Source organism: Platichthys flesus, chromosome 8 (assembly GCF_949316205.1).
Source record: "Platichthys flesus chromosome 8, fPlaFle2.1, whole genome shotgun sequence".
NCBI classification, from domain to species: domain Eukaryota; kingdom Metazoa; phylum Chordata; class Actinopteri; order Pleuronectiformes; family Pleuronectidae; genus Platichthys; species Platichthys flesus.
The window spans coordinates 24,111,087-24,129,939 of NC_084952.1; the positions used below are offsets into that span (position 1 = coordinate 24,111,087).

The 18,853-nt window shown below is 41.1% G+C and overlaps 1 protein-coding gene across 1 annotated transcript; it reads right to left on the reverse strand.

Annotated features, from left to right (window-relative positions):
• Nucleotides 1–5,941: 5,941 nt before the first annotated feature.
• On the reverse strand, nt 5,942–18,039 carry hspa9 (heat shock protein 9). Its single transcript, XM_062393361.1, has 16 exons — nt 17,732–18,039; nt 16,884–16,942; nt 16,546–16,633; nt 12,964–13,145; nt 12,648–12,772; nt 12,479–12,552; nt 11,698–11,804; nt 11,392–11,554; nt 11,209–11,301; nt 9,506–9,715; nt 9,075–9,302; nt 8,725–8,947; nt 8,461–8,555; nt 8,268–8,360; nt 7,936–8,076; nt 5,942–7,328 (listed from the first exon to the last, which is right to left on the reverse strand). Exons 1-16 carry the CDS (start codon nt 17,810–17,812, stop codon nt 7,248–7,250), a joined length of 2,043 nt encoding a protein of 680 aa, XP_062249345.1. The 5' UTR covers nt 17,813–18,039; the 3' UTR covers nt 5,942–7,247.
• Between the last annotated feature and the right edge of the window lie 814 nt (nt 18,040–18,853).

The following is an 18,853-nucleotide window of genomic DNA, read 5'->3' on the forward strand; positions in this document are numbered from 1 at the left end:
TCTAGTGATCTTACTCCTGATTTTGAAAATCAAGTAAGACAACCAAACAGTGTATATGCAGCCAACTTCCCCCCTAACCTGTCCCCTCTTGAACTCCTGAATGCAATTTGTAAGCTGCAGCTGCAAAGCATCTTTGGAGAAGTGTGCATCGCCTTGCGCATATTTTGCACCCTGCCAGTTACTGTTGCTGGTGGTGAGAGAGCGTTCAGTAAACTAAAAATGATAAAAAACTATTTGAGGTCCACAATGTCTCAGGAAAGACTTTGCAGTCTTGCCATGCTGTCAATTGAGAGTCAGTTGGCTAGAAAGCTGGACTTCAAAGACCTGATAAGTGATTTTGCACATGAGAAGGCTCGGCGTTGGGCTTTTGGTGAGAAGAGTTGAGCAAGGACCAGTGATTGAAAGGTTGCAAAAGGAAGCTTGACTCAGTCGGCAACGTTATATTATATATATATTTGCCATTCTTTCATATATTAAGTTCTACTTAAATGATGAGAAATCATATATGGCCATTTTGTATTCTGATGGCGTTTTTGTTTTTGCTGAGATTTTTTTCTCTCCACTGATTATAATTGCTATTCTTTCATGGAAGAGTTTATTTCCAATTTAAGAATCAGTGGTGCAGCAAATAAATGACTCAAAATGAATTCCATTGTATTCAGAGTGCTCAGTTCTTCCCCTACTGTACATGTCAACTGTCATGCTGTTCTTCTTTCACAAATATGGTAATGATAGTCAAAAATACCATTAAAATGCATAATTGTATGTAAAATAGCATCAAAAGATTTTGCCGCTGTGTTGGGGGCCCTGTAAAGATTCTTTTCATGGGGCCCAAAATCCCTAGCGGCGCCCCTGCACACACACACATTCACCCGCTCCTGGTATTTCATGATGGCCTGATACGATGATTATTAAAAAAATTAACGTGAACGTGACGTTCACTCACGTTCATCATATGAAAGAACTGATTCGTTAAGTTCACCGTTCGCGAAAAATATGCACAACATGCACTGCACAGGGAGCCACTGCAGAGGGGCTGAAGAGCCGCAGGTTGCCGACCGCTGACCTAGCCCTTTCCTTCACTCTTGTATGTGTATTATATTTATCTTATACTTGTCATTCTGGTGGTTGATTGTTTTGTTTTGCTATTGTTGAATGTGCATTTTTTTAGTTTAATAAAATTCTGCTCTATTTACCCATTAAAACCGTCTCTTGCCCCATGGTATAGTACGAACCTTTTATAAACCCTCCCTCAAGCTACATTCAGGATAAAGAACAGTTGGGTTGCACAACTTCCTTTCAGAGAACCACGCCAACCTTTGCCGCACAATAAAGCGTAGGCAATCAATCGGTTCACATCCCTGCAGAGAACCCCAAAAAGAAAACCTGAGATGCAACAACACTATATGGCATTCATGGAGAACATCTCATGCCTGTTAATGACATCAAACACTATCTGACCACATTTGAAAGATTGGCCACTGTCTCTCGTTGGCCAAAAGATGAGTGGGCTATTCATTTCGTCCCTCTGCTCACAGATAAGGCACGCAGTGCCTTTGTTCTCATGGGTATTTCTAAGGCTGAAGATTATGAAAAGGTCAAAGAAGGCATCCTGGCTAAATAGGAAATCAAAGTCGACACCTACAGGAGAAAAGTTCATTCACTGGACTTTAATCATTGTGAGACCCCACATCAATGAGCTGACAGCATTCAAAACACAATATTTCAAAGCCTCATGGACCAAGTCTTGAGGAAGGTGCCACACTTTGCAGCGGCTTACTTTGATGATGTCGTAATCTTAAGCAAGACAAGGGAGGAACATTTGGCTAACCTTCGACATGTCCTTCACCTGATCAAGACCGGTAGGTCACCATCAATCCGGGCATGTGCGTTCATGCAAAGCAGCAGATCGAGTACCTGGGCCATATTGTTGGCCAAGGGGTGGTCATGCCTCTAGTGAGGAAGGTGTAGGTATCTATGCCTATCTTGTTCACACCACCAAGAAGAAGGTACAGATCTTTCTTGGGCTGATGGGATAGTACAGAAAGTGTATGCCCCACTTTTCTGAGAGGGCAGCTGTGCTCACTGACCTCATCAAGGCTTCAGCCCCAAACAGAGTTTGGAGTGAAGATTGTGACAGAGCCTCCAAGGATCTCAAACTTGCCATCACAAGTGAGTCTGTGCTCCACACTCCTAACTTCTCTCGACCATTCAAACTGCAGACAGATGCTTCTGGGGTCAGCATTGGGGCAGTGCTTCTGCTTCTGCTGTTCCTGAGTTGCAAGCTCCTGGCCGGGAGGCAAGGTACTCTACCGTTGAGAAGGAGTGCCTGGCCATGAAGTGGGCCATTGAGTCACTGAGGTACTACTTGCTGGGACGTCACTTTGTACTGGAGAGAGATCCTCATGCTTTGCAGTGTCTGAACCAGTTCAAGCTGGTATCATCACAATTTCGTAGGAAATGCTACTAAAAGTAATGCACTAGAATTTGTATGAATTCCACTAAATTGTGAGTCAGGAGGCTGGGGACACGTGACCTATGCGCTTCTCTCTCTTCGTGAAAACCAAAAACATGGCGGACATTCATCTAACCCTAACCCTAATATGAAAAATACTAGTGCTGTCAAAGTTTAAAATATTTGATCGCGATTAATCGCATTTATGTCATAGTTAACTCAAAATGAATCCTCATTAATTGCAAATTTTTATCAATTCTAAATGTCCCTTCATTTATTTTTTCTCCATTATTTTTTTTTTTTCGTTTTAATGCTCTATCAACATAGAAAAGTGGATTGGCTTGCTTTATCGAAATGTTATATATTATTGAAAAACAACATTGCCAAACAGGGCGGTACAAAATAAAATTATAGAGTGCACATTTCAGGTAAACAAGAACTCCATGGCGTAATATTTAATTAATATTTTCTTTTATTCAAGTTTGCTGTGAACATAGCAGTCAGGCCTCTTATTTCAGAAACAATGTACCGTAACAGTTAGGTTACCAAAAAAAGGTAAGCCTAAAATACGGAGACAAGTGTCGGCCTACTTTGAAACAAATTAAACACAGAACTTTGTAGGGCTATTTGATTCCTCCCCATATTTTGGAAAATGTATGAAATAAGAAGTACCCTATTTTGAAATAAATAAAAACATATAGCTGCAGCGTAATAGCTTAAAAATATATATTTTAGTTGGCGAAATATTAAAACAAAAAGTGAGAGCAAGTCAGACTGGAGGCGAACACAGAAACTGAAGCTCGATAGAAACCAACTGCAGCTTCTGCTGTGATCAAGAAGCTGCTGCGCTGATCTCTGATCAGCTGATTCCAGAGAAACTCTGACTACTTCTTAACTAAGGAAACAGTGAAAACACAGTCACTGAGCAGCTGCTTCACGTGAACGAGCTCTGATCTCACAGTGTCTCTCTAAGCGAATGAGCGGGGCCGGGGGTTGGAGCCCCGGGACCGGTGCGCTATATGGGAGCATACACACACACAGACACACACACACACACTCGCCCGCTCCTGGTACTTCATGACAGCTTGATACGATGATGTTTAAAAAAATATTGTGACTTAGTCAACCACCAACATGCAAAAGCGTGTGTCACACGGCAAAAGCGTGAGAGTTTGCAGGTCTGCGTTAACCTTGCGAGAAATTTTTTTTATGGCGTTAAAATGGATTTGCGTTAACGCAGTTAATAACACATTTAACTGACAGCACTAAAAAATACAGATGAGGTCTGCACCACGGTGATTCAGCAGAGTGACAGCTGCAGGAATAAGCTGTTCCTGAACCTGCTGGTCCGGGAAAGGAGATCCCTGTTGCGCCTCCCAGAGGGGAGGAGGGCAAACAGTCTGAGACTGGGTTGTGAGAAATTGGGTTGTCAATGAACAAAGGTGTCTCTAACTTGGTCCACAGTGAAAAATTTGATTGTGTATGAGCAAACATACATATTTTGACCATATCTGGCCATTAAATACCACTTAAAATAGATTTAACAGATCTGATCCAGCTTGGACCTCAAAGGGGTCTGAGAAAGTTCACCTGAGATGGCCAGTGCTTGGAGCAAGATGAAATGTAAACTTTGTCGTAGAACAAAAGCAAAGACATCCTCGTAAAGGTCTTGACCTCGGGAGTTACATAATGTCACTGTGAAAATTGTGGATGACTCCTGCTCCTCAGGGATGACCTTTGAACCTTGCATCTGAGTCAGTTTTGATATCTTACAGGATGGAAACTAGATATGCACACCAACAAACTATAAAGAGGCATGCAAGGTTCCCGGTCACAATCTCACATAATAGTGAAAACACATTAGAACTACAAAAGATGGGAACAACACACACATACATCCAGGAACGCCATTCAATTTGTAGTTCTCTGTATGGTTCTTCCTGGTTGAGATTAGTGTTTCTGAAAATAAGGTTTAGAAAACATATTAGCGGTTGTTTTTTTTTTGTATTGAAAGTATTGAAACTGAAACACACATATCTCGACATGTCTCAAAACACATTTTCATTAAGAAACATTGCTTAAATTAAACGTTTTCCACCAGGAATACAGCAATCTCTGCCGGCCTGCTTTATCAGCGGAGGTCTGCGCAGGCGCATTTCGTAGGATTCTGTACAAAACTTTAGCGCTAGAAATTCGTATTTTTCTTTACGAAAATTTATTTCGGGGTGGTACCTGTCCCTGCAACCCTATGACTTCACAGTTCAGTATCGGTCAGGGAAAGCCAATATGGTGGCAGACTGTATCTCTCAGGTCCATGGAAATTGAGGTACTGTACTCTTAGCAATTGAGCAGTATTTAGTAACGAGTAACTCCTAAGTATAGGAGACTGTTTATAAAGTGACGGGTATTGGAAAATTGAGATGTGTTGTCAGCAGCTGTTGACTTACCTCTGTCTGCTCTCCTTCCTCCCAGGGTGCCGTCTTGGGGTATGATCTGTGAGTGAACTGTCTTTCTGTTATGTAGGTGGCTGATTGTTGTGAACTGAGGCCCATTGTGTGAAGGTTACATCAGTAACATCATAAGGTTATATCAGTTTCTCTCTGCTCCTCTCCAAAGGCACTTCAAGTTCTGGTTTGGTTCTGTTCCTGTAGATTATCTTTGTTTTCTTAACACCTTTCAAAGCTTGGCAACTACCCCCTTCACTCATGCATCCCCTACTACACTGACTTTACTGACCTCCACCTCTCATATATTAACCCTTGATTTGGCATGTTAATTTGGTGCGATTTGGTCAACAAATAAAAGATTCTTTGATTGGTATACTGGTGTCTCCCTTTTTGTCCTGGCCACTTGAGCTTGGTTGTGAAAAGACTTCCCCGGGGGCACGAATGTCTTTTTAATAGTTCAGTGGGGTTAAACTAATAAGGAAGTGGGCAAGGGGAAGTTCATTGAAACTAGTAGGATATTCAATATTATTTATTCAGGGTGGTTAGGTGGGAAAATAGTAATTGTATATGTAAATATGTATTGTATATTTACACTTTGGATTATGTTTGGCATGTGCCGGCTGGATTGGTTGACAGCCATCTGTATATAACACAGCCAGTCTGAGGATGTGGGTGAATATGTGGATGCTGTATCACTTGTACACCAGTGAGAATTAAATAGCTTCAAGCCTGAACTGCACCTGTATTGTGTTTTTTTCTGGACGACCGGACCGTTCAGGCATTCTAACGTTCCAATTAAATAAATTACTTATTCAGATAGAAATTAATTTTAAGATTAAAACACAGAGGCTATCGTTTCCTTTAGTTTTTATCAACTCAATTGACAAATTCCTTCCACATGTTAGGTCTGAGCTGTGTAGTGTTGCCTTTAATTGCTTCAGGCTCTTTGTTGCTAAACTTTTGGTTTGTTTGTCATCTTACTTCGATCTGAATTTATGTAAATCCAGTGGAAGCATGTGTCTAGTGCCAAGAGGAAACATTACATTTCAGATTTTTATTAGAAAAAAACATTACATAATTTTTACTCTCCAATAATATAATCACATTATCCACCCCAAAAAATGAAAAAAGAAAGAAGAACCTTCCCCTCGGTCAATCAATATACTGCTTCCTGACTACCTCCTATATAGACACCCCATAGATCACTATCCGGCAGGTATACAGCAAGAATCACATCAAAAAGAGCAATTTATGGCATCAACATAACTTTGTACCAGAGGGGACTGACTCAACCGGGCTCATTTCTCGACACCTCCGCTGGTTTTCATGGACCCCACTTCTTGGCATGTGTCTGGTTGGGAAGGTAAGCTAAGGCCTCATCCTCTGCTGTGCAATAATATCCAGATCCTACAAATTTATTTATAGTTTAACTGTTGGATCAGTGATTCCTTCAGACGCAGACTATCAGAGGATAAACTCTGCTGTGTTTAATGTGAGGATGCAGAGGACTTAAGGATATGACAGATCAAGTCTTTTTTTCCTTTTGGAAATATGAGACAATTAACATGATCTTATCCTCACACAGATAGATATAACTTGTACATTACTATTGTGCTCCAATTATTAAGTCTGAGATTTGACTGTAGACAGGGTCAAACAAGCATGTTTAACTGTCAGAGGAGACGGATCAAATAGGACCTAGTTTCTGCCGAGTTGTGTTGATGCAGTTCTCAATTTCAAGAATAAATAATGAAATGAAAACCACCTTATGACCACAGTTCTGCAAGTATAGAGTGCATTCAGGACCCGTGAGAGGTGGCAAGTTTCTGACAAAAAAAATAAAATGTACTTAATTTAGTGCAGGAGCATCCCACCTCAGAGTTGACATAAGTGCACTATTAAAACAAGAGAAGCTATGCCGGTCGTCGAGCACTGTACAAGATTATGAAGTAGACGTGGTGAAGCAGGGTTGTCCTCTGCACCAAGCTTTCAATCTAACTGAACGTGCACAAACACAACTAAACAAAAGATGAAAGATATGACATCTTAGACAAAAAAGTACAACTTTTACTAGCTCAGAATGTCAATTAATAGCTTAAAAAAAAAAAAAAACATACAAGACATATTTTGAAACAATTAAATTACAGACAGAACATAACAGGACCTGGAGGAGCGTTCACTGACTATAGAGTATTTTTCAGCCAGAAACACAACAGAATATATTATGGTGAGAATGAAGTAGATTCAGCTTGATGCTCTGGACTGCCGCCGCCCCCCCAGCCCCACCCCTTTACCCAACAGTCCTCTGTTGTCATGGAAACCATGTGACAACCAAGTGCTACGATTTACTGCTGCCCTTCTTTCTTGTCTCCCTCCGATGAGCTCGAGCTGCTGCTGCCGCCGCTGCCTTCCCGCTCTGCTGCCATCTGCAGGAAGAGATGAGAATTAGAGGTAAAATGTTTGTTTCAACTGCAGCTTTTAATTAAAAACATATTTTCTTTAAATCAGAAAATATGTAATTTGCAGGCATCATCATTTCAATAAACACTATTATAGTCAGTGTTTAATTTGTACATTCCAAATATCTAATCTTTTAACAGTTGATTAATAATTGAGTCAGGAATAGAAAAACCTGCAATATTTCAAATGAGAAATGTTAAAGAGCCAAACATTACCATGTTATTGACTCTAAATTATGATGATTTGTGCTCTTAATAAGTTAAGATTATTGAATGTTGAGACTCAGTGGAAACCCTGACATTTCCAAGAGACGTCTTTGATGAGGAAATGTAATTTAATATTCATGCATTTTATCTACGATCAGTTTATATTTCACTCTGGGCTGAGTTAAAAGTTGATTTAAAAGGGGGGGCTGGATATTTTTTGTTTGTCGTTTATCGAAAAAGAGCAGAGTTCATTTGAAATTGTGTAGCAACAGAGACAGAGGGGAACAGAAGTCAAGTGTGTGGTAGGAGCATGCAACAGTGTCTTCAACAGGTTGATATACAGCATCAGTGTGAATAAGATCCTTACCTTCTTGTAGGCCATTTCAAAGAGTTTCAGCGATGCCTGCTGCAGGTTGGTGGCTGCCTGTTTGATGTTTTCTCCTGTTTCTGAGTCCTTGTTGGCCAGAAGATTTCTGACTTTAGAGATCTCCTCCTTCAGCTTAGTGCACTATGAGTGGAAGATCAGCGAGGACAAATTAATAAACAAAGCTGTTTCATTTGTTGTGACACTAGCAGCAAAACACTGATCACCAATTGTTGATTAGTTTTTTTTTTTAAATGGGTAAGATTTAATATTTATATAAATGTGATGGCCGGGTTACCGTAGAACACTCCTTCACTCCCTCCCTCATGTTTTACCTCATCAGCAGGAAGCTGGTCTTTGAACTCCTCCATCTTGGATTCTGTGTCGTGAACAATTCCCTCGGCCATGTTGACGGCCTCCACGCTTTCCTACAGACAATAACAAAGTGAGAAGATAATTTACCTTCTGTAACGGTATGGAATAGTGTCTGTATAAATACATTTTAGCCATAAGTTCTGAACCCCTCACCTTCCTTCTCCTGTCCTCCTCTGCGTACTTCTCCGCATTCCTGACCATGTTCTCAATGTCATCTTTACTGAGACCTCCTGATGACTGGATGACAACTGAGGAAGAGATGAGATGATGTTTACGAAACGCATTGCACTGTCGTGTTTGTAATGTACTAATTAAAGCTACTCATAAAGGACACGCATCTCTTAATAATTAAAAAATCCAAAAAAATTGTAATTTACTGTGAAATATTTAAACCTCAGACTAACTACAAAAACTTACTCTGCTGCTCGCGGCCGGTGCCCTTGTCCTTGGCGGAGACGTGGACGATACCGTTGGCGTCAATGTCGAAGGTGACTTCAACCTGGGGAACTCCGCGGGGGGCTGGGGGGATTCCCACCAGAGTGAACTGACCCAGCACCTTGTTGTCTGCCGCCATCTCTCTCTCGCCCTGACATACCTTGATCTCCACCTGTGTCTGTCCGTCCGCTGCCGTGGAGAACACCTGGAAGCAGAGGGGTGAGGACAAAGTGGAAATTTAGGGTGACAGTTTACTTTTTTTTTTTTTTTTAACCTGGGAAGCACTTTTTCAGTATTGCTCTGGAGGAGCAGTGCAGTCTTAGTCTCAGTACCTGGCTCTTCTTGGTAGGAATTGTAGTGTTCCTGTTGATAAGTTTGGTGAAGACTCCGCCAAGAGTCTCAATACCCAGTGACAACGGTGTCACATCCAACAGGAGCACGTCAGTGACATCACCAGCCAATACGCCTCCCTGGATGGCTGCTCCTATGGCAACAGCTTCATCTGGGTTGACAGACTTGCTGGGAGCGCGGCCAAACAGATCCTGAACTGTCTGCTGAACCTACGGGAAACGAAAGTGTTAGCTTGGCTAAATGTTAACTTATACAAGTGAGTCTGTACAATCCTCATTTGGATGACTTCATGTCACTGACTCAGAACCAGAAATGACCATTACTACAACTCAAACTACGCATTTGTTCAGTGAGTTTAACTGTTTATTGGACACCAGTAAATCCATGTGAGTGTGTACAGTATGTTGTGTACCTTGGGCATGCGGCTCATGCCGCCAACCAGCAGCACCTCTCCAATGTCCCCCTTTGAAACCTCTGCATCCTGCATGGCCTTCTGACAGGGAGCCACGGTGCGGCGGATCAGGTCGGACACGATACCCTCAAATTGTGAACGCGTCAGCTTGATGTTGAGATGTTTGGGACCTGAGGCATCCATGGTCAGGTAAGGAAGGTTGATATCCGTCTGTGACAAAAGAAACACAAAAAGAAGTATTACAACTAAAAGGTTTGACAAGGTCACAGATGACAATGTTGTTCCATGCGTTTTCTGCTTGGTTCATTATTTAACAATCAGTGTTGCTTTGTGTTAATCTGAGTGTGATATAGGGGTTCACTCCAACATAGTAGACATATTAGTACACAAACTTTCCATGTATTGAGGGATTATATTATTATGGTCTATCTGTATGACCATCATGTGAAATTACATTGTGACCTATTGCTGAGATGAAATGTTCTCGGCCATTGACCCCGTTATATTATATATGACAAATAACACTTTAACTTAAACTCTGATTTGATGGGCTCAGGTCAAAAAAGTATACGGTTGCTTTTTTGCTTAGAATTTCACTCTTAACAATTGATGATTACAAAAGATTTTAACCCAATAAGACCAGATGCCTGCTTCTCCTTTTAGAACCGGTTGCGTTGTGTGCGTCTCATGTACGATGTCATCATTTTCAAGACATGTGACTGAATAAATACAGCAATTCGCTGAAATACTCTCAGGACGAGTGAAACGTTATATAAATGTAGTTTTTTTTTAGGCATTAACCTTTAAAGTAGCCTTTCAGGCAATGGCTGATTAAGTTAACAAAAAACAATCCTTAAGCAATTTCATAAAAATAAAAAAATGTAATTACAGTGAAGAAGATTCAGACCCAGACAACGTTCCTGCTGACTAGCTGAGCAATCAGGCTCACACCGGACGCTGAAGCGCCGTGCGGCGCCAAGGGTGCCTCGTGCTGTGAAGCGATAATTTCGGCGTCGAGTCTATTTTTTCCGCTTCAGCGTCGCTTCCGCGTCCAGTGTGAACCCGGCGTCAGTAAGTGATAAGTTTGAGGAAGAGTAGGATGTATCTCACGAGTTTGCCGGCTTTGATGTTTAAAAAGTAAAGTAAAAATGTTCAGGGAAACTGCATTGAAATGTTTTAATTTAATTTCTCCCTCTGCTTAAGAGGCTGAGAGTTTTTGTAAATTTTGGCATTTCTGCGGCCCTTCAGATTTTTAATCAATGCATAGGTAAATATTCCTTTTCTTACCATAACCATATCCTAAACTTAAACCCTCAAAAAGCTATAAAAAAAAAATATAGAATTCTACATAAAAGTTGAACAGTCTGTACAAACCTTGCCTCTTTGCCTGCTCTGCTGTCATGATCAGCAAAGGTCACAAAACCCTCAAACTGCTGCAGTAAAGCACAATATAGCGCTGTGTGTAGCTCACCATAATACTGAGCTACACACACACACAGACGGGACAGAACAGCAGACTTAGAGATGGACTGTGATATTAATGCCAACGATAACCTCGGAATATATTGACTCAAGTGGCCAAAAAAGGTAAGTGACTGTTCTAAAGTGTCTTAAGAGTAATTTATTTTTCTATCTTAATTGGTGTAAGGTTGGACAGAAACATTTGTAGAAACTGTATATGACCAGCATCAATAATCCTTTACCTGCAGTGAAGACGACAGCTCACACTTGGCCTTCTCTGCAGCCTCTCTGACTCTCTGAAGAGCCATGTTGTCTTTCATCAGATCCACACCAGACTGGAAAGATGCGAAATGACAGCGCATGTGAGAAACTAACACACCGTGAACTGCAGATGAGGCTTATATAAAGAGTGTTAATCTATGCACCTCTCTCTTGAACTCCTTGACGATGTGTGTGAGGAGGTGTTGGTCAAAGTCCTCTCCTCCCAGGAAAGTGTCACCGTTTGTAGACTTCACCTCAAATACTCCCTTCTGGATCTCCAGGACAGAAATATCAAACGTACCTCCACCAAGATCATACACTGCAATACTGGAAACAGACATGAGTGGGTTTATTGCAGCTCTACGAGGATAAATCCTACATATTAACTTGTCTACTTGTTCATTTGTTTTCATGTTTCAGTAAGAACTGTTATTACTGATGGACTGTAGTGAAGATTCTGCTCTACTCACATCTTGTCCTGGGTTTTTTCCAGTCCATAGGCCAGAGCAGCAGCTGTTGGCTCATTGATGACACGCAGGACGTTCAGACCTGCGATCTGACCGGCATCTTTGGTGGCCTAAAGTTCAAATAAATGCATCAGAGAGTGTTGGGGGTAATACATTTGATTGTGCAGAGTTCAACTCTGACCCACAATATTTGCTTGACTTTCGCATGTGTGACCTTGCCTTTACCAAACAAATCAGATAAGACATGGCTGTCAGGGTTCACCGAGTAACATGTTATTTTGGCCTTGAACGGTTTGCATTGTTGTGTTAATTTGCTCAAATTCAAAAAAGAGACGAGGATGATACCAGCTGAAGTGACTAACGTTGCTGTATTGTACGTGTTGTGGAAATACCAGAGAAGCTGTCAAAGTTCCCGAGACCACCAAGAAGAGAACACATCTTGGGCACTATCACTGTCTCCTACAGGAGCTGTGTCTGGATAATTGCTTGATCAGGATAAATCCTATATGCTAATATAACAGCATTGAATGTCAGCTATTTCAGAGGTCTGCTAACAAACTTTCGACCCATCTGAGATCTCTGCCTGTCGGAAGTTTAGTATAGCCTTGTTTGGGAAGTAACTGGGACATTGTTCAGTTTATTCCACAACAGAATTAACATGGATACAACAGTGTGAACAGCTTTTCGTGCTCTCAAGTCATATAGTCACCCAAATATTCAAGGTTAACGCATATCACACGTTTTCCTAATGTTATGTAGCCCTTTTGTGTGTGTGCCTGTGTACCTGTCTCTGAGAATCATTGAAGTAGGCTGGTACAGTCACGACGGCGTTCTTTACTTTGGTTCCCAGGTAGTTCTCTGCAACACAAAAATCAAATTATAATCTAAACTGATGCTTGCATGTTGACGACAGAGAGCAAAACAATACTTGTTTAGTGCAGATGAAGTCATACCTGCAGTCTCCTTCATTTTCATGAGAACAAAAGCTCCAGCCTGGCTGGGGGAATACATTTTCCCATGAGCCTCGACCCAAGCATCACCATTAGATGCACGTACTATCTTGTAGGGTACGTTCTTCCTGTTGATGAAAACAGTGTGTTCAGATTGTTTAATTCACACAATGTTAATTTCTCCATATCCAAATAAATAAAAAACACTGCCCCTTAACACAGACAGTTACATCTTTGAGGTATATGTTTAACGCATTTAACGAACATTACTTCAGATACTAGAATGCAATGAGGTAGCAAACGTCAAGTGTGAACTCACAGATCTTTCTGGACCTCTGCATCGTCAAAGCGACGACCAATTAGTCTCTTGGTGGCGTACAGAGTGTTCTCAGGGTTGGTAACAGATTGGCGTTTAGCAGGCATGCCCACTAGACGTTCCCCATCCGCAGCGAAGGCAATGACTGATGGAGTCGTCCTGGCTCCCTCTGCATTCTCCAACACCTGAGAGACAGACAGAAATCCATGTTTGCTTTGTCAAACTTCAGACCAGAGAGCATTGCCATTCACGTTGGGGTAAGTGGTTAGGACATCTTTATTTCCATTCAACTACACTAAAATTACTTGAGACCCTTTTCTAAAGAGTGTCACAATTTTGTTGGCAACATTTGGGGGCATTAAAAGAATAGTTCACCCCCAAAAAAAATCATAATTCAATCCTTATCTACTCAACTCTATTCCGTTTTTTGAGTCCACAAAACACATCTGGACTTTTATGGGTAAATAGTGCATCAGCCAGGTAGCAGCCGAATCCAATACAACAGAAAATATTAGGGACTTATCTTCAGATGTAATTTTAGCTTTAAAATAAATGCATAAATGCCTCCATATTGCTCCTGTGCTGTCATCCAAGTGTACACAAGCCCCGATATTCATATTCGACTCTAAACGAGTTCATTTACACCGTGATTTTAGCATGAAAGTCCTGATATCTTCCGACGAGGTGCATACAGGGGCCGTCAGAAATGCAAACGGCCGCTAGCTTGGCCCCTTCTGGTGGACTTTTAGGCATAAGACACGGTGAAAGTTACCTTGATTCGAGTCAAATGTGAAAGTCGGGTCTTGCAGATACTTGGATGACACCACACAAGACTAGATGTCCACCAGAAGTGGCTAAGTAAGCGGACGTCAGCATTTCTAACGGTCCCTGAATGCACCATGTTGGAAGATATCAGCTGACACGGTTTACCCCTGAACCTCTAGCAGTGTTTTGTGGACTAACACACTTCACCCACCCCTCCGTCGGCATAGGTGTGAGTAGATACATTTTGGGTGAATTATTCTTTTAAGAACACATTTCAATGTATTGCAGTCGAGTACAACACCACCATTAACTATTAAGTGGACAAGAATCTCAGGGAAAATTGAAACGCATCAGTGAGTCAACTATCTATTAATCCTGGAGAAAAGAAAACAATCTAAAACACATTCAAGCACAAATGTTTGTGATGAGCAAACACAAGCCTCCTTAAGATGTCCCAACTATTCTGAATATAAACAGCTACCATTGTTGTTGCATTATTATTAGTTCGTTTTTCATGTCTGCCAATAAAGCTTCATAGACTTGAACATACAACTTGTTTTCATCACATATCCTTAACATAAACCTCACGACCACACAAGAAAGTTCTCATTTGCCACGATGGGTAGGAGGGATAAACACAGGCTACCTACCAGAAATGCTTTTAATTTATTTTCAGTGTCTGCATAGACGACCTACTGTATCTACGTTAGCAGTGAAAGCAAAGCAGAAAGAGGGATTTTGTTCTGTTTTGTTTTAACTGAGTCTGAGGGAAAATTATACATTTATACTCAGTTTCATTCCATTATGTTGAAATTAGATGCACCTATCAAACCCGTGTCAAAGGACCTTAATTTGATCAGTCCCAAATGACAAACCTCAAGTGTTAAATTTATTGAAATTCGGGTTTTACATGCAAGCTTGTTTTCCCTTCCTGTACTTCCTCCATAATTGCCAACCTTTCCTTCCTAGAAATGATAAATGTGACCAAAAGCTCCTGTTTAAAATAAATGTGTATTTAATCCAATATGCACAACAAAAGGAGTGTGTTATTACCTTCACGAAGGAGGTTATGTTTTTATCTGCATTTGTTCTATCAATTAGTTAGCAGGATTATTACTATTTAGTTTAGATCTAAATGTACATGGGATTTAATTAGAGACTGTTGGGCCGAGGTGGGCACAATAATAAGTGCCATTACAGGTTTAAAGGTTAAGTGTGTAAGATGTAGGTGAAAAGGGATCTATTGGCAGAATTAGACTACAAAACATCATATGTGATCATCAATTTGTTGTTTTCTTTATCATAGACTGGGCATTTGTATTTAAATACTTTATATTTATATCTGGAGGGGGTCCTCTCTAGGGAAGCCACCGTGTTTGTTTGTTTTTTTACAGTAGCCCAAACTACACAACTTTTGAGTTTTTATGACAACGAAAGGCTGCCACAGGTTCTCTTTCATGTTTGGGATGCGGGGTGAGCTGACAGGTATTCAGCAGCAACGTGCAACTTCACCACTCAATTCTACATGATGAAACTTTAATTCAAATAAACAGCTGAAAAACAAATGACATGACACACCACACTTGAGTTATGTTGTCACAAGGACACTACAGGTATAGTCCAATCCAACTTACTGATCAACTTCATAAAATGTTGACACGCTGAAGTATCGAGGACCTAAGGGTTGTGTTCATATAAGGGATGGGCATAACTAATCGACGATCGATTAATTGATCATTAAGAACTTCCTCGATGAAATTATTTTTTCATCGAGAAATTCGCTAATTACACATTTGACCACGGGGGGCAGCGTTTGAAAAAAACACCATAGGTTTACTCAGTTACCAGCGACTGGCTGCAGTTACCATGTATTTCCATTTCCAAAGGAAACAGGAAGAGGTCATGGCGAAGTGTATAGTGGGACGATTTTGAGTTAAAAAATGACTTGGTTCACTGCCAAAACTGCGAAGCCATCCCCGAGACTGGGGAGACGAGGAGCCTGCGCGTTGTCTGACACGGACGAGGGAAACACCGGAGCCGCGGCGTTTGAAAAAAAACACCAAAGGTTTACTCAGTTACCAGCGACTGGCTGCAGTTACCATGTATTTCCATTTCCAAAGGAAACAGGAAGAGGTCATGGCGAAGTGTATAGTGGGACGATTTTGAGTTAAAAAATGACTTGGTTCACTGCCAAAACTGCGAAGCTATCCCCGAGACTGGGGAGACGAGGAGCCTGCGCGTTGTCTGACACGGACGAGGGAAACACCGGAGCCGCGGCCAGGCTAGCCAAGTTAGCACGGAGCTACCTGGCTATCACTGGGACGTCAGTCCCCTCAGAGCGAGTTTTTTCTACAGCTGGACTGATGGTCACCAGGCTGCGATCGCGTCTGCCCTCTGGGAATGTTAACATGCTCATCTTTCTCAACACAAACCCGTAGGCTGGTGCTGAAGTTGAATGTGAGTTACGTGTTATTTTCATGAAGCTTTCTCGACTCGGTGCCTTGTTTTTAGACACATCTGGTAAAACGCCTAGTAGCACCGGCTTCTAGCTGTCGGCTCTGCTGCTTAAGATTACGGCAGTGCATATTCTGTTCATCATGTAATAAAGATCTCACTGAGGAAACACCCTTTGTTTTTTCACTTCATTTTAATATAGCCTCTAAATAGTGAATTTTTGGACTTGAAAATATGAATGATTAAATCGAAAATCGAAATTAATTCTCCCGACCATCGATGAAGACTATTTAATCGAACGCCCATCCCCATTTCATATTCCACAATTAACTGACCACATGACAGGCAGTGACTGTTCATCCTCACCTTCGCCTGTTTCCCGTCCATAACAGCAACACAGGAGTTGGTCGTTCCCAAGTCAATGCCGATGACTGAACCTTTGATGGCTTCTGACCTGCATCACATAATCAAACAGCACTGTTATTTCAACAACTAAATATATCAACGACATTGTACAAGAAAATCCTCATATCATTGTATTTACATTTGCCATTGTATCAAAGACCTTGCCTTGGGAGAGACACCATTTTTCAATGTGGAATGTGACATGGAATATTGCAAAAGCATCATGCACAGGTTTCAATGTAAATCTTCTATCAATTACTATTTTGAGTTATTTGAGGCCCTCTAATGTTGATACTCACGCATAGTCTCTCCTGGACAGGGCTCTGAGGGCGTTTGGTTGGAAGCCACTCCAGCAGGCCTGTGGACACATCAGAAGACTGTTACACAGCTGTTACCAGATTTTATACCATGTAGAATATAAATTAAAAAAAAAAAAAAAACCCAACACATTTTTCTGTTACAGGCTAAAGTAACTTGGATTTAAGAGTGAAATTATGAAGTGTGGAAATAGGAGAAGCCAATGTGGAACACAAACACCATAATTCGACCACAGTCAGAAAAGTGGTGAAAATGTTGTTCATTAATATAAGTTAACATTAAAAAGCTATTAATCGCTGATCATTAGGTGATGGACATATTAAGCTATGGAGAAATGCTGCAGAGCAGGGGGTAGGGACACCGCACCGAAGGTCACTGATCGGCTCATCCGCTACAGCCATCGAGGAGGTGAACCATTGTCACATCACAAACGCTTCTTTATACATTATAATGTCAATAGACTCATTAGCACTCACGCACGACACAGGATGGGTCTTGCCAGACGTGCGACAGGTCAGACGTCAAAAGTGAGCTAGCACAGGTTAGCATGGACCAAACCACATTCAGTTTCTCCAAACAAGAAAAGTAACGACGTCCACACGGAGAAGTGACTTATTTTGACGTTAAACACGACTTAATGTGCGCTTTCATCAAGTCAATTAAATGACAGCTGTGAAGGTTGTAACGATTGAGTAAGCTAGCCTCACGCTAGCTGTTAGCATGCTAAGCCAACCGGACGTGGTCACAAGACCGGCGTTTTCCCATCTCGTATTAATGTGCGACATTACAAGAGTATGTAATAACAAATATGAGGATTTGTTACACTAACCTTCTTGATTAAAGATGACACGTTTCTTGTACAGCTCCTTGTCGGGAGAGTCCTTGAAACGCTGCTAGCGACACCCAACATTTTGACAACTCGGGTAACAGGCTAACAATATTTTAATAAACGTCCGCAGCGTTTTACGTCTAAGCAGAGTCCACAAACTGCCGAGGAGAGGAGGAGAAGGGCAGCGAGAAGAAGTCAAAATGTCGGGGTGTCTTCAGACGTCCAGGGGGAGAGACACAGAGATCAGGTCCGGAACACGCCGCTCGTCTTTAGACTTAAAAAGCTAGGGACCTTCTTCTGGAATTATCCAACACATGTTGCACCATGTAAAGCTGAAGGACCCCAAAACGGAATGCCCATTTACTGCCTGGATGATTCTAACCGTTTATTAAAATGCTCTTTAATAACTACGAACTTATGATTCGTGATTTGACTATAGAGTGATATAAGTGAAATAATGTTTTTTCTCTTTATAAGAATTTGGGACATTCATTTATTTTTTTTTGACCTGGTTGCGATTAGGCACAGTAAAGGGCAGAAACACATAGTGGGCATGTGAAGGTCATGATGTAAGGAGGGGTACGCAGCGGTTTTCACGTGTGTTACATCAGAAAAACTTGTACCAATGTACTTTCTATACCATTCATAGACTGTTTAGAGACAAAGTCATCTTGTTATTAATGCAGGGACGTGTACTCACACATAGTTCTCTGTGTGAACTGTAATGATAATATACAGACAGTGTATCATCATTGTCTAACCATTTTCCTACAGGGTTAAAATTGAAGCTGTGATGATTTTCTTATGGAACATGTGATGACTCTGTTTGTGTAACCCAGCTTGTTGTCTGGAGGTCAAACTGATTATGTTAAGGTTGAATTATTTTTACGTACTCTAAAGTTTATGTATTATTTTCAGAAGTTATGATTATGAAGCCTTGCCTTAAAGTAAATCTGTAAAATATGTAATTGACAAATATTTTGATTTCAACATCTCAGCTTGTAGTCGATGGGAATTATCATCAGGGAAAAAATATAAAACACGATAAACTATGAGCTAGTACAGCAGTTCCCACTATGATACCCGTAGGAGTACAGTTCACTGACAAGAAATAAACCAGGG

What these genes read in the sequence shown, in the direction of transcription:
- hspa9 (XM_062393361.1), bottom strand. Translation starts at nt 17,812, where the DNA reads ATGTTGGGTGTCGCTAGCAGCGTTTCAAGGACTCTCCCGACAAGGAGC. An exon ending in CTGTCCAGGAGAGACTATGC is followed by an intron (nt 16,634 to 16,883) that starts GTGAGTATCAAC and finishes TATGTGATGCAG; the next exon opens with GTCAGAAGCCATCAAAGGTT. An exon ending in ACCAGCTTCCTGCTGATGAG is followed by an intron (nt 8,077 to 8,267) that starts GTAAAACATGAG and finishes TTCCACTCATAG; the next exon opens with TGCACTAAGCTGAAGGAGGA.